Source organism: Aedes albopictus, chromosome 3 (genome assembly GCF_035046485.1).
Source record: "Aedes albopictus strain Foshan chromosome 3, AalbF5, whole genome shotgun sequence".
NCBI classification, from domain to species: domain Eukaryota; kingdom Metazoa; phylum Arthropoda; class Insecta; order Diptera; family Culicidae; genus Aedes; species Aedes albopictus.
The window spans coordinates 203698839-203726046 of NC_085138.1; the positions used below are offsets into that span (position 1 = coordinate 203698839).

The window sequence follows — 27208 nt, forward strand, 5'->3', positions numbered from 1 at the left end:
CAATCTTTATCAACCTTAATACAGTTGTAACGAACGCGAATCAATCAATTTGCATTTCAAACTCAAGTTGTCATTTTCCTTAAGTTATACAGCGCACCGCATGGCATATTGTTAGTTGCAATATGCGCATAGTTGATAATTCTCTGCTACCCAAGACAATTACGTCATAAACTAATCTTCTACGAAGGACCAAGAAAGAGACCCATAAATTGTAATGAAAATAGTGACGCACCGATAGTGGCGGCGATAACAAAGTAGAGATAATAAGGAAGGGACCCAAAAGATAATGAGTCAAATCAGGTAGAATGTATTGTACATTCATTCATATATATAAGGCTTAGCATTAGTAATAAAGTTAGTTCTAGACCACAGTTCTACAGTGTATGTTTTCTACATCCGAAAACCGTAAAGCTCCGGTGTCACATTTTGGTGAACTACCAGAGAGGAAAGTACTCGCGACGTTGTGTTGAAATTGTGCAGTGATACCGGCGCGCGGAGATCAACTAGAATAAGTGGAAAGGACTCCGACAATATAAAAAGTTGTCGTAATAAATAGCTACAGTGATTGATTTTGTAACGTGGTTTACTGTCGCCAGGAGTGCAGTCTGAGTGTTGTGCATTGTCACAAAATTTAACTGTTACAAATCTTGAGCCAATAGTGGCAAACATTCGAAAGTTGTGAATAGATATTCACGAATCGTGTCTAAAATACCTTGTGTGTTGAATATTAAAACCCAGAGTGGTAATTCAAGTGAAACTAGGACATTGGACATTTTTGAAAATAGTGAAACTGCAGTGTGTGAATTAACAAAAAGGTTTGGAAATACCTTTAGAAGCTGTCATCAGAAGTGAACGCGCAGATCCGGCAAAAGGAAACAGAGAAGCAAAGTAGCAGCAAACAACCAGGTGAGAGTAAAGTGAACATTTGCGATGGCAAAATCAAAAGCTATGTTCCAATTCGTGGAAAATAAGAACGGAAACTGCCGTTTATGCAAGGAAGCTGACACCAAGGATAATATGGTGTCTTGTGACGATTGTGATAGGTGGTTCCACCTTAGTTGTGTGCACCTTAAGCATACGCCGTCACAAGAAGAGCGATTCCTTTGCGCCAAATGCGAATATCTGGAAATCGAACGAGCGACATTATTGGACGTAAAAGTGAAGTTTGATTTAGCGAACCAGCTAAATGAATCGCTGAAAATTCAACAAGATGTGGCAAACAGACGTCAGTCTGAAGGTTCTTTAAATGCGACGAGGCAAGCATTAATCAAGCTTCCAAAATTTAGTGGAGAGGCTCGTGAATGGCCGAAATTCAAAAGCATTTTTAAGGACACATCTGCCGAAGGTAGATTTACCAATCTCGAAAATTTATCAAGATTGGAAGAAGCTCTGTATGGCCAAGCTGCCAAGAGCGTGTCAAATTTGATGATAGGGGCTGCTAATGTTCCTAGAATAATGCAACGGCTTGAAGAAATTTATGGGAGACCGGAGGCTATTTATCAGCAATTATTGAACGAGCTGATAAAAACATTGAATCAACCCAAACTCCATACTATCGATATTGCTAACGCATTGGACGATTTGGTTGTGACAATGGAAACATTGGCCAAGCCAGAATTCCTTCATGATTATCGGTTAATTACTGACATAGTATCAAAGCTACCATTTAGTATGCAGATAACATGGACAGAAGCGCTTCAAAGAAATGTCAGTCAGCCAACTCTCCATGATTTGAATAAGTGGCTGCAAACTCACGCAACGACATTACGGAGATTAGCACCACCTACAAGAAAGGAACAAAAGCCCAGAATCAATATTCATAACAATCCTTCAAAAATGCAGTGCAACATTTGTAAGCATGAGCATCAAACGTTCAAGTGCAACATATTGAAAAACCTCAATGTTGAGCAAAGGCAACAACGAATTCAACAATTGAAACTGTGTTTTTCTTGCCTGAACAAAGGACACGGTAGTAAGTTTTGCAGAAGCAAGCGAGAATGCAAAATAGACGGTTGCAAAGGAATGCACAATCGTTTATTGCATAAAGCAGCCGTCGAGAAACCCAAGGAAAATCAAAATCTGGAGAAGGACAAAACTAACAATAATCATCATGGAAGTCGAAAATCAACGGTATATTATCAAATAGTACCAGTAACGTTGCAGAATGGAAACCTCTCTTTGGAAACATTCGCTTTCCTTGATCCCGGCTCGTCATTAAGCCTTTTGGATCAATCGGTAGCGGATAAACTTGGGCTCCATGGACGGTCAGAACCACTGGAATTAACCTGGACGCAGAACGTTTCAAAGGAATCACCTAGCCGAAGAGTACAGCTGTGGATACGCGGACATGGAGGAAAAACTTATTCAATGAAGGATGTCAGGACCATCGAGGACATTGAACTTCCAACGCAAACATTGGATATTAAACACATGAAGAAGGAGTTCACTTATTTAGCTGATGTTCCAGTTCAGGGATACGTCAACGCCAAGCCCACGATTTTAATTGGTATGGAGCACGCTCATTTGTTGTTGACGACCGACAGAAGGATAAGTGACGAGAACTCGCCGATGGCAGCGCGTACCAAACTAGGATGGTTGATTTTCGGTAAGGTATATAGAGGTGAGCCTTCATATTCTTTTTGCATTAGAGAGCATGAAAGTACAGATTTAAGAGCAATTTTTGAAAATTATTGTTCTACTGAAAACTTTGGAGTCAACGTCGTTAATAAATTACCAAAATCAGCAGAAGTAGAAAGAGCTGAATCAATTATTAAAAATACAATTAAATATGAAAACGGACATTACTCAATAGGATTATTGTGGAAAACTGAAAGCATGAGTTTCCCTCCAAGTTTTAATAATGCTTTCAAACGTTTGGAAATACTGGAGAAGACATTAGCTAGGAAACCAGAGCTAAGAAAATGGGCAATTGAGTCATTTGAAGGATTTGTTAAAAAGGGTTATGCCCGTAAGCTTAGCCCACGTGAGCTACTACAGGAACATCCAAACACCTATTATTTGCCTCATTTTATTGTGACAAATAAAAACAAAGTCCCACCTAAATCAAGAATTGTTTTTGATGCAGCTGCAGCAGTAGAAGGAGTATCTTTTAACTCAGCACTGCTTTCCGGTCCTGACACAGTAAAATCTTTGTTCGGTGTTTTGCTAAGATTCAGAGAGTTCAAAATCGCTGTTACAGGGGATATACAAGAAATGTTTCAGCAAATAAAAATTGTTATGGAAGATCAGCCTGCACAAAGATACCTTTGGAGACAATGTGAGGCCGATAGGGATCCGAGCGTATATGTGATGGAATCAATGATTTTTGGATCAACGTGTTCTCCTGCTTGTGCTCAAGCAGTGAAAAATTATAATGCACAGCTTTTTAAGGATGATTTTCCAAAGGCTTCTGAGGCTTCTGAAAATAACTTTTATGTTGATGATTATTTGGATAGCTTTGATGAAATTAAAGAAGCATCTGAAGTTGTTCAGGGTGTTATAAATATTCAACAGTATGCTGGATTTCATCTAAGAAATTTTATTACAAATTCGCAACAGATTGCCAACGTTATTCCTTCAGAAAGACTTCATGTTTCAGAAATAAAATGGTTCGAGAATAAAGAAATACCAACTGATAAAGTATTGGGTATCTATTGGAATACAACAACTGATTTGATCGAATTTCAATTAAAACTTGATCGATTGGAATTCACAAGGTTGATTACAAAGAGAGAAACTCTCTCGTTTGTAATGAGTATTTACGATCCCTTAGGGTTAATTTCGAACTTCACAATTCATGGTAGAATTCTTTTACAAAAATGGCATAAAGAATCTTCTGATTGGGATAGCCAGTTACCAGATAGTTTATCAAATTTTTGGAACTCTTGGATAGATATGCTTAAACTTGTCACCCATTTTAAGATTCCAAGATGTATGACCTTGAAAAATGCATTGTTTTATGAGTTGCATATGTTCGGAGATGCTTCGGAAAATGCTTTTGCTGCCGTTGTGTATCTGAGAAGTGTTACTGCAAATGGCACTGATGTGAATATAGTGTCAGCAAAGGCAAGAGTTTCACCGAATAAAATGTTATCCATACCACGTTTAGAGTTGCAAGCAGCAATATTAGGGATAAGATTGTTGAATACCGTAAAGAAAGAATTAAGAATTTCGATTTCAAAATGCGTCATGTGGTCAGACAGTCAAACTGTCCTAGCCTGGATTAATAGTCAGCATAGGCGGTATAAGCAATTCGTAGCTCATCGAGTTGCTGAAATCTTAGAAACAACTTCAATGGATCAATGGAGATATATAAAATCATCATTAAACCCTGCTGATGAAGGTACAAAAATTAAAAAGGGAGCATCATTATGGCTCAATGGACCATCGTTTTTAAGAAAATCAGAAAGTTATTGGCCAAACTGGACAGTAAGTATGGAAACTGATGAAGAGCTGAGAAACTATGTAAACATTCATCAAAGAATACATCCTTACTCTTTTATTCAGGACGATTATTTTTCGGACTGGTGGCGTTTGGTTAAGCGAACTCTAATAATAAAAAAGTTTACCGATTGGATTAAAAATAAAACAGATTTTGATCGTAGCACTAATTATGATGATGTAAAATGGGTTGAAAACGCGATATTCAAAAAAGCTCAATGGGATTGTTTCGCAGAGGAAGTAACATTACTGAAAGAAGGTAAAGAAATTGAAAAATCCAGCAACTTACGAAAATTGAGTCCAATGCTTGATAATCATGGAGTACTCAGAGCAAGAGGAAGATTGGAACACGCAAGAAGCATACCCGAATCAGCAAGAAAGCCAATTATATTACCATATGAACATAATATTTCTTTTTTAATTGTAAAAACATATCATGAACGGTATTTGCATCAGAATGACAATGTCGTGATTGCAGCTATTCTTCAAAAGTTTTGGATTATTAAACAAAGGTCACTTTTGAAAAAGGTCAAGAAATATTGCCAAGAATGCATTATTGCTAACGCAAAACCAGTACCACCCATGATGGCACCCTTACCAGATTATCGGACCGAATCTTTCTTGTATCCATTTACGCATACTGGAGTGGATTACTTTGGTCCATTTGAAGTTGCAGTAAAACGATCAAGAGAAAAACGTTGGGGTGTGATTTTTACATGTATGTCTAGTAGAGCAGTTCACATCGAAATGGCTGAGAAATTAGATACAGATTCTTTTATTGTCTGTTTGCGTAATTTTCAAAACAGAAGAGGAAAAATTAAGCACCTTTACAGCGATAATGGCACCAACTTTGTTGGAGCTGACAATGAATTAAAAGAACTAATTGTGAATATTGATAAAAGAATGAGAAACGGTGATGCGGCAGCATTAGCCTTAAAATGGACATTCAATCCTCCCGCGGCATCCCATTTCGGCGGAGTATGGGAGAGGCTTATTAAAATCATAAAGTTATCGCTATATAAAATGCTGAAGCAGTATGGTAGTCGTTTACCACGACCAGCAATTTTAAGATCTGCTCTGATCCAAGTAGAATTTATTTTAAACTCTCGTCCATTAACACACATACCAGTAGAAGATATCGACGACGAAATAATGACACCATTTCATATTCTAATTGGTCGTGCTGGAGAATATGTACCACCTTATGATCCAACTGCAATTCACTTAGAAAAACATCATTGGAAAAAGGTTCAAAACTATGGGAAATATTTTTGGGATCGGTGGACAAAAGAGTACCTTCCATTATTGTTGAAACGAAATAAATGGACTAATCAAATTGAACCTATTAAAGTTGACGATATTGTTGTAATAACTGATGATAAGGCACCTCCTGGAACATGGCTGAAAGGTCGAGTAATCAGTGTTAGAATGGCTAAAGATGGACAAGTAAGATCTGCTGAAATTAAAACATCTAAAGGTATTTATGAAAGACCAGCCGTCAAAGTGGCAGTTTTAGATGTTCGGAAAATTCAAAAGCCAAAGCCATCTTTAGAAACAAATGATGATTTATTTCAACAAACTCAAAACTTTCAAGGAAGTCATGACACAATTCCACTTTCAGAACCGAAGAAACTAGATTCACCAGATTTAATCCCGAATCAAGATGATCATGAAGAAATGTGTATCCAAAATTCAACACAAATGTCTAGTCCTAAGTAAAAAGACAATATTAATATCATTTCATATAATAAGTAATAAATCGCTTATCGACAATTATTATTGTAAATCTAGTAGATTTACGGGGTCCGGAATGTAACGAACGCGAATCAATCAATTTGCATTTCAAACTCAAGTTGTCATTTTCCTTAAGTTATACAGCGCACCGCATGGCATATTGTTAGTTGCAATATGCGCATAGTTGATAATTCTCTGCTACCCAAGACAATTACGTCATAAACTAATCTTCTACGAAGGACCAAGAAAGAGACCCATAAATTGTAATGAAAATAGTGACGCACCGATAGTGGCGGCGATAACAAAGTAGAGATAATAAGGAAGGGACCCAAAAGATAATGAGTCAAATCAGGTAGAATGTATTGTACATTCATTCATATATATAAGGCTTAGCATTAGTAATAAAGTTAGTTCTAGACCACAGTTCTACAGTGTATGTTTTCTACATCCGAAAACCGTAAAGCTCCGGTGTCACAACAGTAATATTCCGATTTTATCACGGCCTCCGCGCGTCAGTCATTAATTTATCATTCATTTGCTGTTACATTTGAGAACAAGTGTTTTCCCTCTTCTTTACGATGAATGTTGAAGGCGCGTTTTGCACCAGTAAAAATATTAAAAATGGGTATAGATTTTGTGGAATACTGAAAAGCATTTTTGAAACGGGGTGTGATATAATCGGAACAATACTGTATTGAAAAAGGCATTTTGTGTCACTAAGAACTAGTATGCAAAGTTTCATTACTTGTTGCCGAAACGATATGGAACCCCTTTAATGTCAGATTTATTGGAGATACTTACTCACGCTGATTTTTTTCCGTTATAATCTGGTAGGAAAAATGAATTCAAGTATAGTATCCCGTGCTAAATTTATTTGTTTTCATGCTCAGGCTCTGGCTCTCAGAGAGCCACCGTCATCGTGAATTTGAAAGGAGAATCTTATGAAACTTTTGATGATTCGCACTGCATTGGTAAATACACTAGTTTACCTTCGAAAGATATGATCCATTTTTCGAAGTGACAGCATTGTTGATAATTATATTGATATTCACTTGTTGGGAGCTCCTGTCAAAATTTCATTCATAAAATTGGCTCGTGAAATGGACTATGTTCTCGATTTATTAAAATTTTCAAAAAAATAATCATATTTTTTTCCGATTCACCTTAAGAATTCTTTATTCACGTGACAAGTTTTTTCCAGAAATTGTATTACATACAATATTGTGGTAGAGTCCTCTCCTACTTTTTATGTGGAAATTAAAAAATACCGAGTCAGAAATTTAAACAAATTTCAATGAATAATTAATTTCCATTTTATCGGCTGTCAAAATTGACACCAATCGTGCTGCCCCGGTGCAAGCAGTAGTTCCTACAAATGAATGGATCTTTAACGCAATTAGTCAACACCCATTATCGAGCGGCTACCACCCACCACGTGCGACGCTCCGTCAAATTAACGAATGATTCTTTCCCAGAGGGCAGGTATGTTTTCATAAAGTGTGCATTCAATCATGATCGGTTGAAAATTTTTCATCGTTTATACCATTACGACATAAATCTCCAACTACTGATACCGACGTGGAACCTAGTAGCTGCAACTTCGAGAAGCAATCCATAATTTTTAACGTTGACCACATTCCGCGTATGTATGAACCCGTTTTCATCTCGTGTTTTCATTTCGTTCAGTTGGCTTTATAGATTCGGTTTTTTATATTCACAACGTTGGAGCATTGCACCATTAATTTTTATCGCGCCCGAAATCTGGCTACGGAAAAATAATGCGAAAAACTTTTTTGTTATAAATCGATTTTTTTTTGTTTTCTGTTTTGGAAAGAGCCACCGAGATTCCATCCGACGGAATTGATTGTGATTAGGTTTATATAGCTAAGTTCTCATCTGACTCCAGTTCTGGTTCCTCTGGAAGTGTGTACACTCCAGTCTTGAGGTTCGATTGGATTTGATTGGCGATGGGTGGAGTCGGATGGCATTGTTCAGTCGTCAGTGATAAGTCAGCTACGTTTTCCAGCACCTCAGGCAGCACCACTTGATTATTCATGGTGATAATTGGTACTAGTTCGTGTCCTAACGAGTGATTATTGCAATCTTTTAGCACGTGTAATTGATTCAGATCGGGCTCCTGGGCAAAGATTAATGATGTTGGAGTACCTGTTGGTCGGGAACAGAGGACGTTAGAGAGCACAGAGTTCATTCCTTGAGGGTAACATATAAAGTGTGCAGAGCCAGAGTGGTACACGGCACGTCAATCGGATATGGGTTGAATCAAACTAATTAGGTATTCATTAAATAAAGTTTGGATTGCAATTGGAATAAAAATGACAAGATAAGAAAATTATGAGCGCCGTCTTTTATCCATTATATCGAGTGCTTCATTCTTTCCAGCATAAACTAGTAACTGTTTTAAAACTTTGATTAAAACAGCGTATTTCTTTTTTAAATGTCTAAAATATTTCATTATCCCAATTGCAAAAATGTTTTCAATGTTTTGAAGAAAACACGTTTGCCTGAAATTATTGTACCTTTTGTGATAAGTACTATTTTTCATATTTTTAAGCTGATTCTACACATAGAATATTGTACTATGTATTACGTAAAACAAGAATTTAAAAAAATATGGCTACATAATTTTACAAAATTTCATACTTTTCCTTATTGTCACGCATCTTAACATATAAAACCCCGTAACTTAAATCAGAAAGCACGTGCAACACCTTTTCATTGAGCGGCAATACCTTTGTTTTGCTAGTCAAATCAACAAAAACCATTTTTATTTCCACGAATAGAATAACAGTTCAATCGATAGCTATAGTGTGATGGCTCGCTCCAAACAAAGAAAAAACAATCAATCTTTAAGTGCATTTTAAATATAGTAACTGATTACCAAAAGTTACAAATCAGAATTTCGATAGAATTGGATGGAGATTCAGTTTATGTGATAATCTGGATACTCTTAAAGGGCCTTATTGGTAAATATGAACTTGTATAATTAAAAGAATCCATTACTAGCACTGCATTCAACATTTGTAACATATACCACTCTGGCTCGCAGCAGCTCGTATCTAAACAGGAAGGGAAATTGTCGCAAACGACGAAAATAGGCTAACAACTCGCTCTCATAGGGCACACAGCGTTTACTTTACCTGTGATTAATGTTTCCTCGGTGGGATTTCTTTGATACAGATTGGTATTCTTTTCGTATCGTCAAGAGGCAAGGAAGTCGTTGTGATCGTCGTTCAGTTTCAGCTTCTTCTGAATCTCAACAACGTGCTTGAGCCGATGCATGATTTCCTCGTGCAACACGTTGAAGCACATGGCGGTTAACGCCATGCCGGACATTATATATACCGAGCAGAACCACGTGGTTAAAGTGGACTCTTTCCGTAGGCCAGGAACCATGTCTCCGAACCCGATTGTCGACAGACACATGAAGCAAAAATACACTCCATCGATGATAGGCCAGTCTTCCAGTTTGTAGAGTGCAAAAGCTCCGAGTGCTACGTATATGGACATCATGGCAATGCACAGTAAAATGGGCGCTAATATACTGAGTCCATGCATTGAGGTACGTGATTCGCTGTCGGTGCCAGTTATGGAATCGATGTCGCTTATCATTGGTACCTGCTTCTCTGGCGAGTGGAGGTTGTTGTGCAAGGAACCGGAACGTACGTAATAAGGCTCTTGCAGGGCAATATGCTGGGCTCGCAGCTCCATCTGTTGTCGTTTGCGCTTCATCCGGCGTTCCTTTTCCGCCATACGTTTCTCGTCGTAACAACAGTAGCCACAGTTGGAACATAAGCAACAGCAGAATACTCTGGAAAGACATGAGGCAAATGAAAAAAAAAAAAAAAACTATCAGTTATTGCGCATAGTTTGTGTTTTATATTGGATGTGAGAGAGGATATTTGACCTAAATCAGTTTAGCACTATCGTATTATTTGATTTCTGTCAGCACAGTATCATAGGGGAAAAGTTTGAATTTGAAATTATTTAGAGCAGGTTTAAAATCTTAAGTGATTTAGTAATGAAATAGAACAGGGGTTTTCAGGTAGTGCATAGCGGTGCACTTGGTGCACCGTCAAACTTTTAATGATGTGTTAGCATTTCAAAATATACAACCACATAAAAATCCTATGAACTTCAAACGATCAGTGATGTAAAAATCTACCAAGTAGCCCATCACAATTACACAGCGCAACATTTTTTTGTCTCAAGAGCAAACTTATGTGTCTCCGAAGGATTTTGGGCTGCTGAATCCGAATCCGGGCTCAGATTTGCTCCAACACGTCACAATTTTGAGCTATACCTCAATTTATAGGGCAAAATATGCGATTTTGGGCTTTTTTGACTGCAAGCCATTAAGCTTGGAAATATTTTTTCAAAAGGTTAATTGGTCAATTAGCATCTAAATTAACGACTCATGCAAAATATTTCGTTTTACCTAATCAAATTTGATGGATTTAAGCATTTTATATTAACATGAAAACTTGCATGCAACTTCTGGAGGATGACTTGTATGGGAAATATCGTACCTAACATTAATCGCTTAAAACTTTCAAATTCGATTTGGTAAAACGAAATATTTTGCATGAGTCGTTAATTTAGATGTTAATTGGCCAATTAACCTTTTGATTTCTTAAAAAAATATTTCCTTGCTTAATGGCTTGCAGTCAAAAAAGCCCAAAATCGCATATTTTGCCCTATAAATTGAGGTATAGCTCAAAATTGTGACGTGTTAGAGCAAATCTGAGCCCGGATTCGGATTCAGCGGCTCAAAATCCTTCGAAGGCACATAAGTTTGCTCTTGAGACAGACAAAAAGTTAATTTTTGTTACGCTGTGTTATAAAAACAATTTCCTCAGTAATTGTATTGGGTTGCAAAACGGTGAGTCGATAAGGAGAGCGTCCAACATAGCTCTGGTCTTCACAAGTTCCTAACTCATACTTCCACGGGTCAAGCGATGAAGAAGACCTACCAGCTAAGCTGGTAGTGCAGCCTGGGCAATGTTGTCCTTCTGACTTCGGCCAGATTGAGGAAGTACGACCCCAGCGTGCGCTCGAACAGCGTCTATTCTGGCATTCAGCGGCTGAGTAAGAATTGCTGCATCACGCCCAGCTAGATTCAAGGTGGTAGCCCCATCAGCGTGGTCGTCCTAGTCTTGGTTAGGACGTTATACAGAACTGGTACGATGCCCCTTCGGCGAGACAGGAGTGTTGGCGTAGGCCCAATAAAAATCCCCATTACCAATAACATAGGCGAAAATACGACTCAATACAATCGGCAAAGTCCCACGCGCAGCAGCTATCAGTGGCCCTACCAACGGAAGAGCAGCTTGGCGCAGCTACACTTGAAGATGGCTGGAGGGACATCCGATCCGCCATAGGTAGTACTTCGGCTGCAGCACTAGGCTTCACGACTCCGAATCACAGAAACGACTGGTACGACGGCAAATGTGAACAGTTGAGAAACGAGAAGAATGCAGCACGGGCGAGAATATTGCAACACCGTATGAGGGCGAAAGAGGCACGTTATAGACAGGCGCGGAACAGGTGAAACTCAGTTTTCCGGATGAAGAAGCGCCAGCAGGAAGAACGAGATCGCGAAACGATGGAAGAGCTGTACGGCGCTAAGGACACACGAAAGTTGTACGATAAGCTGAACCGCTCGCGCAGAGGCTTTGACTAAAATTTGACCATACTGTTAACACTGGCAAAGCAAAGAAGTTGTCATTGCACTCTATAATTTGTAGTCTGAGCTTTTTCATGACCATTGATGACATGAACGATTGTGTTAGAATGAATACCTTTCAATTTTATTTTGTTTTCTCAGAACCTTCAGAAGCTATCAAACTTCATTATAAGGTCACACTATTGACACTATGGAGTTTCCGAATGGTTTCAAAGAGGCATCTCAGAATAAATTCCAGGAGGAGCCTTGAAGCGACTTCTGAAGGAATCCATCAAGACATTTCTGACTGAACTAATCTCTGCAGCAACTGCTGTATAAAACCCTGACAAAATTTCTACAGTAATCTCTGATGGTTCAAGAATCTCTCTTGGAGAGATCCCTGCAGAAATTTCTAAAAAAATCCCTGATTGGAGTTTTAGAGGAATTTCAGAAGAAAACCAGCACGAATCTTCTAAAGAAATTCTAAGAGGATTTCCCAAATGAATTCAATCAGGAATCACAGCATTACAGCATGCATTCCCAAGGGAATTCCAAGAGGAATCCCCGACGAAATTCGCGTGCGAATTTCTAAAGAAATTCGAGAAGGAATCTCCTAAGGATTTTCAAGAGGAATGAACAAAAAATATCCAGCTGGAAAATCCCAAAGAATTTCCAGCAGGGATCCTCAAAAGAATTCCAGTGGGAATTTCCAAAGGAACTCAAACAGGATCCCCAAGGGATTTCTAGGAGAAAGGAGGAATCCCCGAATGAATTCCAAGAGGAACCCCTGATAGATACCAGGAGAAATTCTTTAAGGAATTTCAAGATGAATCATCGAAGAAATTCCGTAGGAAACCCCGCAGGAATTCTAGGAGAAATCTCCGAAGTAATTTGAAGAGACATTATTAGGAAATCCCGAATGAATTCCGGGAGTAATCTCCGAAGCAACATCAGGAGGAATTCCGGAATGAATTTTAGGAGGAATCCTCGGAGGAAGTCTAGAAAGAATCCCCGAATATAAAATACAGGAAAAATCCACGCAGGAATCCCAGAGGGCGCCACCGAAGGAATTCCGCGATAAATCTCCGAAGGAATTATAAGCAGAATCCTCAAAGGTGTTTCAAGTGGAAACCCCGAAGGAATTCTAAAAGGAATCTCCATAGGAAGTCCAGGATAAATATCCAAAGAAATTCAAGAAGCAATCCGCGAAGGAACTCTAGGTAGAATCATTGAATACCAGTAGGAATTTCCGAAAGAATTGTAGGAGAAATCACCGAAGAAATTCATGAACAAAATCCTGGGGGATTCCTTTTGTAATTATATGAGGAATTTCTGAAGCAATTTCAGAAAGAACCTCCGAAAGAATTCTAAGAGGAATCACCAAAGAAATTCTAGGAGGAAACCCCGAAAGAATTCCAGAATGAATCCACGACGGAATATCAAGAGAAGTCCCTGAATAATCCCAGGAGGATTCCAGGGAGAATTTCAAGCCAATTAAAGAAAGAATCCCTAAAGGATTTCTAGGAGGAATCAACGAAAAATATCCAGAATAAATCTCTTAAGGAGTTCTAGGAAAAACTCCTGAGAGAATTCTAGGAGAAATTATCGAAGAAATTCCAAGAGGAAGAAAGAATTCCAGAATAAATTCCCGAAGGAATTCTAGGTGGAATCTCCAGAGGATTTCCATGAGGCATTCCTGCAGCAATTCCATGAGGGATCCCCGAAGAAATTCCAAGAGAAATCCCCAAAGGAAGTCCAGGAGGAATCTCTGAAGGAAGTCCAGAAGGAAGTCCTGGAAAATTCCTGAAGGGATTCCAATAGATATCCCCGAAAAAAATCCAGGAGAAATCCCTGCAGGAGTCCCAGGGGGAACCTCTGAAGGAATTCTGGGAGGAATCTTCGAAGGATTTCCAAGCGAAAGACTCGAAGAATTTTCAAGGGGAATCCCCAAAGGAAGTACAGGAGAAATTTCCGTAGGAATTCTAGGAGAAATCCGCGAAGGAATTCAAAGAGAAATCCCCAACCGAATTCCGTGAGGAATCCCCGACCGATTTATGGGAGAAATCACTGAAGCAATTGCAGAAGGAAACCCCGAAGGAATTCCAGGAGCACTCCTGAAGGCATTCAAGAGGAATACTCGAAAGAATTCCAGAAGAAATTCTAGAAAGAATTCTAGGAGGCATCCCCAGAAGATTTCCATAAGGAATTCCTGATGATATTGATGGTTCAATCGCCGCGAATTGATGTGTTGGTGGTTCAATCGATGAACCATCAACACATAAGGAATTCCTGGAGGATTCCAGGAGGAATCTCCGAAGCAAATTTGAGGAATTTCCGAAGGAACTCCTGAAGGAATCCGCGAAAGAATTTCAGGAGAAATCCCCGGAAGGAAGTCTAGGAGGATTCCATAAATGAAGTCCATGAAGTAATTCCTGGAGGAATCTCCGAAGGAATTCTAAGTGGAATCAACAAAGAGTTCCAGGAGGTGCCGCGAAGGAATTCCAGGAGGAATCAACGACAGAAAATTAGGAGGAATCACCGAAAGAATTTAAGGAGAAATCCTCGAAGGAAGCCTAGTAGGAAACCCCGAAAGAAAATCTAGCGGAGGTTTTCAAGAGGAATCCCCCGGATCTTTCCGGGTAGGTGAAAGGATTTGCAGGAGGTATTCTCTAAAGAATTCATGGAAGAATTCCAGAGAGAAATTGAGAAATTCCATGAAAAATCCCTCAAAAATATCCTAGCGATATGGATGATTATACTGCCGTGAATCGCATATCTGTCCCATTTGCATAGGAAATCCAGCAAACATGGGACTGATATGCGGTTCATGGCAGTATAATTCTAAGGAAATGATTGAAAGAACTCCAACAAGATTCCCTGAAATAACTCTTGAAGGAATTCCTGGAAGAGCTTCTGGAGAAATATCTGATGTAATTCCTGGAGGCATCCGTGAGTCTCCCTGAAAAATCTCAATCTCAATCTACAATCTGAAAGAACTCCTGGAGGGATTCCCAGAAGAACTTCCAGAAGAATTCCTCAAGGAACTTCTCGAGGAATTCCCTTAAGGATATTCTGAAGGAATCTTGGAAGGAACTCTTATATAGGAATCCCTAAATAACCTTCTGGAGTAATCCCTGAATTCTCCTGGACGTATCCTTGAATTTTCCTATATGATTCTTTAAAGGAACTTTTGTAGAGATTTTCGATGGAATTTCTGTACGAATCCCTGAAGAATTGCAGGAGGAATCTCTGAAGAAACATCGGCAAGAATCACTGAATCTCCTGGAGGAATCTCTGATGGAACTCCTGGATTAATTTCTGTAAGAACTCCTGTCGAAATTTCTAAAGAAACTTCAACAGAAATCCCTGTAGGAACTTATTTTTAAAGACCTCCTGCACAGTCCTGCAGGAGTTGCTGAAGAAACTTCTCACTGGATTCTTGATGAATCTCCAGGCTCCTCCTGAAAGAATCTCTAAAGGGACTTCTTGAAGGATACCAGAATAAACTCCCGTTGAAATAACTTAGGGAACTTCTGAAGGAATTCCTAATGAACACCTGGAGGCGTCCCTGAATCCTCCTGGAGCTATTTGGAAGATCTCCGAGCGAACTCCTGGAGAGACTACCGAAGAATCTGTGAAACAAATCTTGAGGCATCCCGAAGTAATTCCAAGAGGAATGTTGGAATTCTAGAAAAATTTCTGAAGCATCTCCTAGACTAGTTGCTAAAGAAACTCCTATAGGAATTCCTGAAGGAACTTCAGAAAGAATCCACGAAAGAACTCGCAAACTCATCTCTGAAGGACCTCCTATGAGAATCCCTGAAGGATCTTCTCGATGAATCTCTGATGAATCTCTAAGAGGCATCTCTGAAGTTTCCTGAAAGAATTCTTTGATGAGTTTTCCCTGAAGGTACTCCTGTCGAGATCTTCCTGAGAGATCTTCTGAAAAAAATTTCAATGATGAAACTCCTGGAGACATCCCTGAAGAATTTTCTGGAGGAATCCCAGGTGGATCTCCTGGAAGCATTACTGAATCCTTCTGGAAGAATTTCTGAAGGAACTTCTGGAGAGATGTAAATGATGAATAATCAATAATATCTAATTAAAAAAAAAACAGTTCTATAAGTTGAGTTCGTGCACTGATCAACGGCGTGAAAAATGAAAATCGGCGGCGTGACAAACAGCGGCGTATGGCGCGCCGCCGATACCTCAGTCGGCGTTAGCGTGGGACAAAAAGTGTCGGCGGCGGCGGCGTGGCGCGGTAGCGCACAGGTCTAGTTCCGTTCCGCCAATCCTGTCCGACGTCCGACATGGATGTTTAAACTGTATTGATCATGGCCGACTGAGTCTATTTTGGTCGAAATGTATTTTGATTGATATAAACGTCATGTGCTCCAAGTCCTGTAGCAGCACTGACAAACTTCTTTACTGCCGTGAATCGCATATATGTCCCATTTGCATAGGAAATCCAGCAAAGATGGGACTGATATGCGATTCACGGCAGTTTACAGCTTGTAAGCTTTATATAGGCTTACAGGGCTTATTTTAGTTTTTACTGGTTATAGTGCCTATAGATAGGCATTAGAATATTTATATAGAGCTTTTTAACATTGAAAAGTTGTTTAATGGCCGTTATAATGCTCAGAACTGCTCAGAACAGTGCTTAGTGATTACCTGGGAATTAATAAATCTGGTGCTATTCGACCTTCTGCTAAAAGTCTTTTTAGGAAATGTACCACTCACTTCATAAAAACCAAGATAGTGTCTAACTTTGATTTCCGTTCGATTCAGGATAATTTCGTAAGTAATTAAAATGTCTTTTTATCACGCCGAGGACCTGGGATCGAGTCCCACTCCTGACATACTCACAAAATGTGGGTTTTTCGTGGGGTTCTTCCTTCGGAAGGGAAGTAAAACGTGGGTCCCGAGATGAACTTACCTAGGGTTAAAAATCTCGTTAATACAGACAAAATTGAATATCTTCATATCAACCTCACGATAACCGCAAGCAAAATGGTTAATTGGTAAAGAATGCTCTCTCAGTTATTAACTCTAGAAGTTTCCATATAGAACACTATGCTGAGATCCAGACCTTGCACCACTTGGGACGTTGAGCAAAGAGAAAGAAAAGTTGTTTTAATTGCAGCAATTTAATATAACTTGAACCAGTCTTGTGCTTACTAATTGGGCAATTCAGAGTAATCCACACAGGACGTACTCCGGAAAATCACACAACTACGACACAGAACATGCCTTTTGACGGCTGGATGTGCTTCGATAGTTTTATTTTGAATATGTCCGAATGAACTTCAGCTGCGGTCGGTATGTGTGCCTCGGGTAGGTTTTAATTAATTCCCAGGTCAGCAGTGGCCACCGGCCAGTGTAGTGGTATAAATAATAATAATAATAACAAAAATCGTTTTCACTTACCTGGAAAAAACGCCGCGGGCTACTTTCGCTAGCATTCCACCCGTGCTCGATAAATATACAAGAGTTAATGGAATCCCCAGCAGAGCGTACGCGAGTGTTACAATCCTGCCCAATGTGGTTCGAGGTGCTATGTTGCCGTAACCTGAAATGTACGAAACCGGCGTGAAAAAAATCGACTGTATTATTTGTGCCTGCGGGCTGCTTTTAATGCCAAGCAATAACAACAATGTAGTGTATGGTAGTAGTGGTTGGTGGTGGGTGGGCTTCTATAGCGCCATCACATCCCATCGTTTCGTCGTTGCTGAGGAAAGGTTCAATTTTTGGTGCAAACGGTTTTGTATCATCCTCTCGTTTATGGCTGGCAACGGGGCAACATCAGCATGATCCGAGACAGAAGATTAAAACGGTTTCCGAGCATTCGCTACGGATTCGTGGAAAATGCCTATCGATCCTTCAAATACAGGAGATTTGTGCTCTTGATATTTCGAGTGGTAGAAAATTATCGATTTATTTGTGAATTTCACTTTTATTGGTAGAAGAATTCTATTTCCAAATCTGAACCACAAAAAAATACTGTATGCAATCAAATTTTGGTTGGAAAATTTATAGGGTGCCATTAGTAAGCTTAAGCTACCAAATATATCCTATTAAAAAACAAGGCGATTGCGGCATCGCTAAATAGATTCCATACTTTTTAGTACCATACGAGCTCAAAAAAGAAACAAACAAACAGATCTTTAATCGTTTGTTTTGTGTTTAATAAGGCTCAAAAAGTTGTTAACGATTTCCAGAAATGCCCTTATTAATATGGTGCAAAATTTCCAGGATAAGAACATCCCGCAAATACCATCCATTCGTTAGCTTAGTTCAAACATCAAGTACATGATAATACTGAATAAACAATTTGCTGTCTGTGGAGCGGACCTGGTGTGATGGTTAGAACACGTGACTATCACGCTGCCGAAGACCTGGGATCGAATCCTAGTTCCGATAAACTCACAAAATGTGAGTTCTTTCTTCGGAAGGACATAAGGTACCCCGGGCAAGTGGGACCTAAAAAAATGCTAGTTTGGTTTTGTCAAGCCAAAAAATTCTAAACATAAATAATTTTATAATTCCATTGGTTCTGAAAGACATTGTTGGTATATTTCTTCTTATTAACGGGCATTGAAACTGTTTCAAAATTTTTAAATTCTGTATATTATGCATATGATGAAAAGTGGAGCAGATCTTCATTTACACCGTATCACGGGGCAAGTGGGACCTATTCGGAATTTTTGTACAAATGGCTTAATAAAGTTGCTGCATATATGTAATGTAGCATAAATTATAGATATATTATGCGAATAACTATGTTTAGCGATTTATGTTTTAAAAGTTTTGTGGTATCGTGCATAAATTACGTAACACATATAATATCGAATCATTGAGAAAAAAATGATTAAACTCTAGCAGCTCGTGCAGAACAAATTGATTTTATTTATACAAAAAGCGCCCTAAGATTAAATGCCGAAATATTACCAAACTCGATTTCATATTACGTAGTTGATGAAACTCGCCAAAAGATTTTTCAAGATTTACAGATGTTATGTTTACCCTAGCATAATTTTACGATCATTGAATAAAGATTTTTAAATCATGAACTTTGAATAAGTCGTTTTCCAATTTTTTCATACTCTATGATCGGTTCCTTAATATTCAGAAAAACTCATTGTGCAGCAAAAAACGAAAAAAATAAAAGAATTTGAAAAAAAAATATGAAAAATAGATGATTTTGGTTCTACCCAAGACTTTACCATTTTAAACAATAGCTTCATCATCAGAATAGAAGTAAATAGGTGTTATTCAGCGAGTGTTTACTTAACACGCCGATTTTTACTTCACTTTTGTGTAAATTTCGACTTAGGCTGAAGAAAGCGAGATCAAACTATGAAGTTGTGTTTGTTTACTCTCATAGGTCTCACTTGCCCCAGATGCTGAAATGCACTGGGGCAAGTGAGAGCAGTTAACTAAAGGTAATAAATGAAAATAAATTACAGCTTTTCCGCTTAAAATAATTTGCAAGCACTCCAAAGATTATCCTGAAACCGAAAAAGTTTTACTTTATTTGTTATTTTATTTTCAAACGACGAATGTAGTAGAGTACGTGAATCTCACTTAGTGAATTGAAAATTACATATGATCAACAATAACATATATGGTCTCTTTATGGTGAGAACAACAGCAATTTTTGAATTCACAGCATCCGTTGGTGTGATACCTATGTTTTCTATGAATAATGTTTGCCTTAAAACTAAAAAATAAAGAAAATTATAGCTGTAGGTCTCACTTGCCCCGAATTCTCACTTGCCCCGGGGTACCTTAAAAGCGTGGGTCCCGAGATGAACGGGGTCCGGCCATTTGGCCGAATGGCATCTGGCCGAATGAATCGTTTGGCTGAATGCCGTTTGGCCGAAACTCATAAAGAACGAATAGAATCTGTGCAGAAGAAATTCTTGCTATTTGCGCAACGTAAACTGAGATGGACAACTTTTCCACTTCCATCTTATGAATCACGTTGTATGCTAATAAACATACCAACATAGAAGGAACGAAGTGAATATGCTCTGATAACATTTGTAAATGACATTGTTTCTCAACGTGTAAATTGCAGTAATTTGCTATTCTGTTTAAACTTTTATACTCCGACTCGACAATTAAGAAATCGAAACATATTTGACCATGTCACGCGTGAAGTTAAAACAATATTTCAACTCTGTACGATACAGTAGAATATAGTAATAATTATGTATATATGTGTAGTATCCGCACGCTTGGCAGTGAAATTCGGCGAAACACGGAACCAATCTGAAACTCCCGTTCGCGAGCTGCGCATAAAACTTCCATACGCCACAAAATTCGTTAATAAACTGATCGCTCTCATTCACAGCCACAGCTCTACACAAGCAACAATCTCTACACAAGCCTCAAGCCCACACGCTATCTTCTACCTATCTCCTTCTCGCACATTCTTCATTCATGTCATCTCATTCACTTCACGCGTTGATCAGTGCGGTCGCTTTTCCCCGATTCATACGAACGCATTCAATCCGAAGACAGGCCCGGACCAACTTTTGCTTCAAAAGCACAAAACAAAAGCTTTTCTTTTTGTGGAAGCTTTGCGAAGTTATTTCGCGCGCTTTACATTGACCGGAATAGCACGCCAAATTTATTGATCTAGATTCAAATATAAATACATTTTCCATTCACGGCATTAAACTTACTAAAGATAAGATACTAAAGTAACATACTTAATAAGCAAATCCATTACTCCCATGAACTCACAACTTCTCTATATTAGAAATTGTTCCGTCGTGGAACGGGGAATTTGCGGGGTGGACGGATTCGGGACCGGTAGCTCAATTGGAGGGTGGACTGTAAAACCCTTGTTTTCACTGGTGCAGAAAAGACGCTGTTTATTTACTAAAACTTAACTAATAAAACTGTATATTTCGTTTGTTTGGTTCGATTGTTTCGTACACGTTGGGGGCGATTCTAAACTTCTTCGGTTGGTGGTGAAATGTTGACTTTTCTCGTCGGCGGTTGAATGTGGACTGTTGATCCTTTCGTGCATGCTCGTTCACGTTGTTGTTGAATGGGCAGTTGAACGGCGTGGAGTGTGGTAGAAAAAACAGGGGCAAAATATTCGCGGATTGCACTTCGCGTTGGCGCGAACATACTCCCCAGCCAGGAAAAGTGGGAACATGGTGAACTGTTTGAGTTGTGGCGTCTTGATTGTTCCTGATTGGGTCGTTGGATAGACGCGCTCGGGGCACGCGCTCCACGATGGCTTCGCTGGGTCGGCTTTGCTTCGGGGAATCTGGTGGTTTCCTTGGCCAAGTGTCGGAATGGAGGTATTCTAAAGCACCAGTCGAGTTGACCGGCGGCGGATCCAATGGTGGTTGCCCGAACTTCAGGACCACTGCGATCCACAGCTTCTTGGGTGGGTTTTCCAAGACCGGACGGAATCCGAAGGGCATGAGGGCACAACTTGTTGCCGGGCGGATTTCTGTTGTCTTCGGGGTTTGCACTTGATGTGTCCTGCTCTGGACTCGATTGTGTGCCGGACGGTTTCCGGCTATCGGTGGGGTTCGCTTCTTCGTACGATTTGTCTCGTTGATCTTCATTGTTGGGGCCGGCGGGTTCACTGCAACAGTGCTGGATGACGTCGGGTTTGACTGGGTCACCGAACGGAGATCAGTGGGCTTCGGGGATGGCTTGGCTACCGGACAGAGACCGGCTGCGTCGTTGAAGGGTTTGGCTCCGGTGGATATCACGGTCGGCTTCACCACTGGACTCGTTCCAGTGGACTTTGGAGGCGGATTGGCTTCGATGGGCGGCAAGGTCGGTTTGACTGCCGGAAAGAGACCGACAGACATCGGGGCGGAATTGAACACCGGAAGAGCACCGGCGAACCTCAAGGTTGGCTTGATCACCGGACTGGTACCGATGGACCTCTGGTCGTAATTGATCACCGAACGGGCGTCGGTGAACCTCAGGGCGGAGTTGCCCACTGGATTGGTTCCAGTGAACATCGGGATAGGCGTGACCACCGGACTGGTACCGATGGACCTCTGGGCGGAATTGCCCACTGGACTGCCTCCAGCGGACATCGGTGTTGGCTTGACCATCGGAAGGGTACCGACGGCCATCAGGGCGGACTTGATCACCGAATTGGCATCGGTGCACCTCAGGTCGGAGCTGCCCACTGAACTGGTTCCAGTGGACATCGGGATCGGCATGACCACCGGATTAGTACCGGTGGACCTCTGGGCGGAACTGCCTACTGGACTGGTTCCAATAGACATCGGGGTCGGCTTGACCATCGGACGAAAACCGACGGCCATCGGGGCGGAACTGCCCACTGGACTGGCTCCAGCGGACGGCGAGATCGGTTTGGCCACCGGAGTGGGACCGGCGGACATCATGGTCGGCTTGGTCGCCGAACGAGCGTCGACGGGCGTAATGGCTGACTTCTTCACCGGGCTGGCACCGATGGGCATCAGGGCCGGCGTGGTCACCGGCGAAACTTCGACAGTCGACAGGAATGGCTTCAACACCGGAGGAATTTCGGCTACATCGGGTCGCTTCGGATTTGGTTCGTCAGCACACGGGTACTGCTCTTGCACCGGACGCAATCCGGTCATCGGGGTTGGAAGCTTCGACGTCGGAAAGGATTCGGTCTCGTACGGGATCTGGAGCACCGGACAAGATCCGGTCACGCATCGGGACTGCTTCCATGTCGAAAGAGTGTCGGACTTGGACTGGAGCGAATGAAATACCGGCAGGGAACCGGTCGTTGATGAGGGCGGCTGGGATACCGGTTGAGAACCGGTCGTACTCTGGAGCGGCTGTGGTACCGGAGAGGCACCGGTCGGGCACTGGGACACCGGAGGCATTCCGGTTGGCATCGGGTTCCGCTTAGGCGTCGGATGGAATCCAGGAGGTGGGCGAAACGGCATCAGTACCGGACCGAGTTCGGTCGGCATCGGGATCGTCATGGTCTTCGAGTTTTCGGTCTTGCTGTTGACAAACTCGGTCGGCTCGTTGCCGACACGTGAATCCTTCTGGCTCGTCGGAGGATTCATGTTCTTCGTGGAATCTTCATCGTGTAGCGGCTTCTCGTACTGGAATGAGTCGGCAACAATCGTACTCACCTTGGTTCTGTTTGGAAATGATGTGCGTGGCGTTTCGGTCTCAGCGAGAATCGGAACAGGGTGTTCCGTCGTTGAATTCGTTGATCGGCTTCGGATCGGAGGGGTACGCCAGCGTGGCGCAGTCGTCACAGTGAAGCAGCTGGATGATGTTCTGTCGTTTTGATGCATATCACCGGCAGACGGACAGATAAGGAACAACAATTCCACCAGTGCACATGCATCCGTGTAAATGTCCTCAAAATGCGAGGCATCCTTGTCGAGCTCATCGTGCCTCTCGGGTGGAAGTACGGACAGAAGCTCGAAACACACTCGTCTATACTCCTTGTAGTGGCACTGGAGTTCTCTTTCGTATTGCATTCTTCGTGTCAAAGTCGGCTGAAGAACACCATCTTCACAAATCTTCCTCTTTAGCTTCTTGAATTCCTCCTTCACTAGGTTACGTTGTGCGAACAATCGTGAAATATTGGCCATTTTCGGAGCGGAAACCACTTCACACGCGCGCGACTCACTTTCGGATTTGATTTCAATTCGGACTTTTACTGTCACATCAATTCACATTTTTCGGAAAAAAACAACTTTGCCAATGCACGTCACGGAAAAGACGGTTTGTCTGTGATTGTCGGGTCGAGTTACTGAGGCGGAAACGGCAGCATTTCCTCTCGTTGGGAACACTGCACTGGCGTAATAATCGAACGGTATTGTCCCATCACCTGATGGACGACAACACAGCTGCAGCTGCAGCTTCTCACGGCACTGATTCGATTCGGCTCGTTTGGACCATATGTTCCGTCGTGGAACGGGGAATTGGCGGGGTGGACGGATTCGGGACCGGTAGCTCAATTGGAGGGTGGACTGTAAAACCCTTGTTTTCACTGGTGCAGAAAAGACGCTGTTTATTTACTAAAACTTAACTAATAAAACTGTATATTTCGTTTGTTTGGTTCGATTGTTTCGTACACGTCGGGGGCGATTCTAAACTTCTTCGGTCGGTGGTGAAATGTTGACTTTTCTCGTCGGCGGTTGAATGTGGACTGTTGATCCTTTCGTGCATGCTCGTTCACGTTGTTGTTGAATGGGCAGTTGAACGGCGTGGAGTGTGGTAGAAAAAACAGGGGCAAAATATTCGCGGATTGCACTTCGCGTTGGCGCGAACAGAAATCATAATCAAATTTAATACATAACCTACGCTCACTACATCCGCCTCCTTCTCTATTCCAGAAATTATTTTATTTATTATTTTACAAACTTTTTTTCAATATTCTTTCAATACATAAAATCAACCAACATAAAGCTGGGTTATGCGATGGCTCCTCAAGCATAAATTAACTAATTAAAATACGCAATAAACATATTATAAGCGAATCTGCCACCACTTACGCATTCATTTCTACAACTACACCTTTGGCTTGTGTCTGTTTTTATTATTTGCCATATTTATATATATATATATATATATATATATATATATATATATATATATATATATATATATATATATATATATATATATATATATATATATATATATATATATATATATATATATATATATATATATATATATATATATATATATATATATATATATATATATATATATATATATATATATATATATATATATATATTGTACATATTTCAGTGGTCACAACAATCACTACTAAGTTCATCACAAGGTTTATCATGTATTTTCCTGTAATACAAACCACTCATCAAAGCTGACTTTCACTTGATGTCTAGAAGCAAACAAAATTACATACAAAGTCAACTTAATAGTCCAATTAAACATATTTCACCTATAATAATACTACAAAAATTACATTCGATAAATATATAATAAAAAATAACTAAATGTCTAAGCAGTCGTTGCTCTGTGGACTGAAGACGATCCACGGCACCGATAATCAATTATAGATTTAATCAAATAAACATTCCTTTACCTATATGTATAATGCATGCCTCAATTTTGTTTTAGTCCATGTTATGTTGTTTACAATCGTATTTAGCAGTGGTAATTAAGCAACATAGTACACAACTTCCGATCTTTAAAAATAGTGTCACTAGTAAAGAATTATCGCTAGTTGAAATTTCGCCATTTGAATGCTGCCAAAAACATTATACAGCAAAGTTATGTGGACAGATAAAAATGTGACCACTACATGTCTTATAAATGTCATTTCAATGATGTAAACTTCAAACTATGTTGATTTTCATAATAAAATTTAGAATTTAATCACTAGATTGTGTTATATGTTACCGAAGTTTACTGATTTTAATCTCATTCATTAAGTTCCATCAGCCCTTAATAAAGTATATTTATAAATCCCCTTAGTCTCTTGGTACAAATTAATGAAACTACTTGTCTGGTTCACTGTCAGAGCAGCTGCAATGGTCTACATACTTTCGTTGAACATACTTCATCGCTCTTTTTTTGAAGGAACCTGCTAGGCTCCTTATTGTGTGTTTTTTTCTTGTGTCATCTTTCCTTTTCTACTTCTTCTACTGTCACCAAACAACAGTGGAACAATAAATCTAAAACTGGTCACAGTGACGCATATACCAAACCAAGAACAAAACCCACCCTATCAATTTGTGCGACTATCCTAAAACTAATGATAAACTTCTAAGTACATTACCGTCTTAAAATATCAGGATTTACTAAACATATAAGATTAATAACAATATCACGAAACCTAAACTTAAACTGAAATAGTTTATTTCTAATCTTCTGCAGACCACTCTGCTTCTTACAGATTTTTTTGTTTTACCTTCAATCTTCGTCACGGTTCCCTAAGGATGATCGATTTCCAATTCAATATTTATGCACCCTGTCACCGACCAAGTCCTGGCCGTATATCGTATGTTTAGTTTTTCATCGTTCCTTGTTGTCCTTTCGAAAATTCTTTTTGAGTTTTGAATGTGTCAATATCACAGCCGTTAAATCTTCACACGCTTCGTGTTTTTCATAAGTTCAATCAAAACTATATTTCTCCCAGTATGGACAGTAAGCACACTGAAAACTTGTTTCCATTAATATTCGAATCAACCTAAATATTTGAAAACGTTTCTTAAACTACCTTTCATCCTAATTCAGCCTCCTGATGTAAGATTCAGGAATTAACAACAAGATTGCAAAATCGGAACATAAAATTTATTTACCTATTTCGTTTCAATGTTTTGCATCGTTCTGCTTCAAACCACCTTACACAAAATAAACCAACTACTGCTCACCATGTGATCAAAAACTCAGTTTCAATCAGATAAACCAAGAATAATCGATATCAACATACATAAGTGCAATTATTTGATCAATGTTTATATAGTGTAAGAAACAATCTCCCCTTTTTTGCAAGCAGAGCCCCAGTCACTCAACTTTAACAGGAGAACCCATTTATTTTTGCAGAGGCCTACTCGCTCTACAAAACTATCGACAGAAACTATCGACACTTGCAGAGACCTACTCGCTCTACATGCCTGTGAAATGGAAGACATATTTGCTCCACTTATCTGTCAAATGAGAGACCTACTCGCTCTCTTTTTATTGTTTTTTTTTTTTTATAGAGGCCTACTTGCTCTATATACCTGTCTAATGTGAGACCTACTCGCTCCACATTTGTTTGAAGACATGTTTTTTAAAGAAACCTACTCGCTCTGGTAAAAAAAGGGATCTGTTTGCTCCACAACTCTTATGTTTCATTTGTTTTAAGAGACCTACTCGCTCTACATCAATTACGTTTATGTATTTTTGCTGATTCACTAGTTTGCTCCTTTTTTGTTCAACGATGCACATTTTTCATATGAACCTACTCGCTCTATTTATGCCTGATATAAATCAGCATCTTCTTGTAACTGGCTCTTTGATTGTAATTGCTAACTAGCTTACAGCAAAATTTTTTTATTACCTATTGTTTAAAAAAATGCTCAATCATTGTACCATTTTCATTTCTCTTCACCTCATATTAAATCTTTGGAAATAGTTCTTAACCCTTCTTTTGTCATGTTTGAGCCCCTTTATTTAATATTCAAGGATTAACAATACCACAGATAACAGATGTTTATCTTAGAACAAAATTTATTCAAAACTTGTGTAAAAATTGTAAAAACCAACACGCTGCTCATTTCGTTTCGAATGCGGTCGTTGCGCCATCTCTAAATGATTACTAGTACGGTTTTACACATTTCGTATGTTAGCATGAACATCTGTTATCTGTGACAATACGATTAC

At 39.9% G+C, this 27208-nt stretch overlaps 1 protein-coding gene across 1 annotated transcript in view; it reads right to left on the reverse strand.

Annotated features, from left to right (window-relative positions):
- Positions 1-3929: 3929 nt before the first annotated feature.
- LOC109416152 (TWiK family of potassium channels protein 7) overlaps positions 3930-27208 on the reverse strand; it is a 345001-nt gene continuing 321722 nt past the window's right edge. The window contains exons 6-8 of the mRNA XM_029863343.2: positions 17288-17429; positions 9333-10003; positions 3930-8340 (exon numbers count right to left, since the gene is read on the reverse strand). Of these exons, the coding sequence (XP_029719203.1) occupies positions 9394-10003; positions 17288-17429 (752 nt within the window). The 3' untranslated portion in view covers positions 3930-8340; positions 9333-9393. The remainder of the gene's footprint in view (positions 8341-9332; positions 10004-17287; positions 17430-27208) is intronic.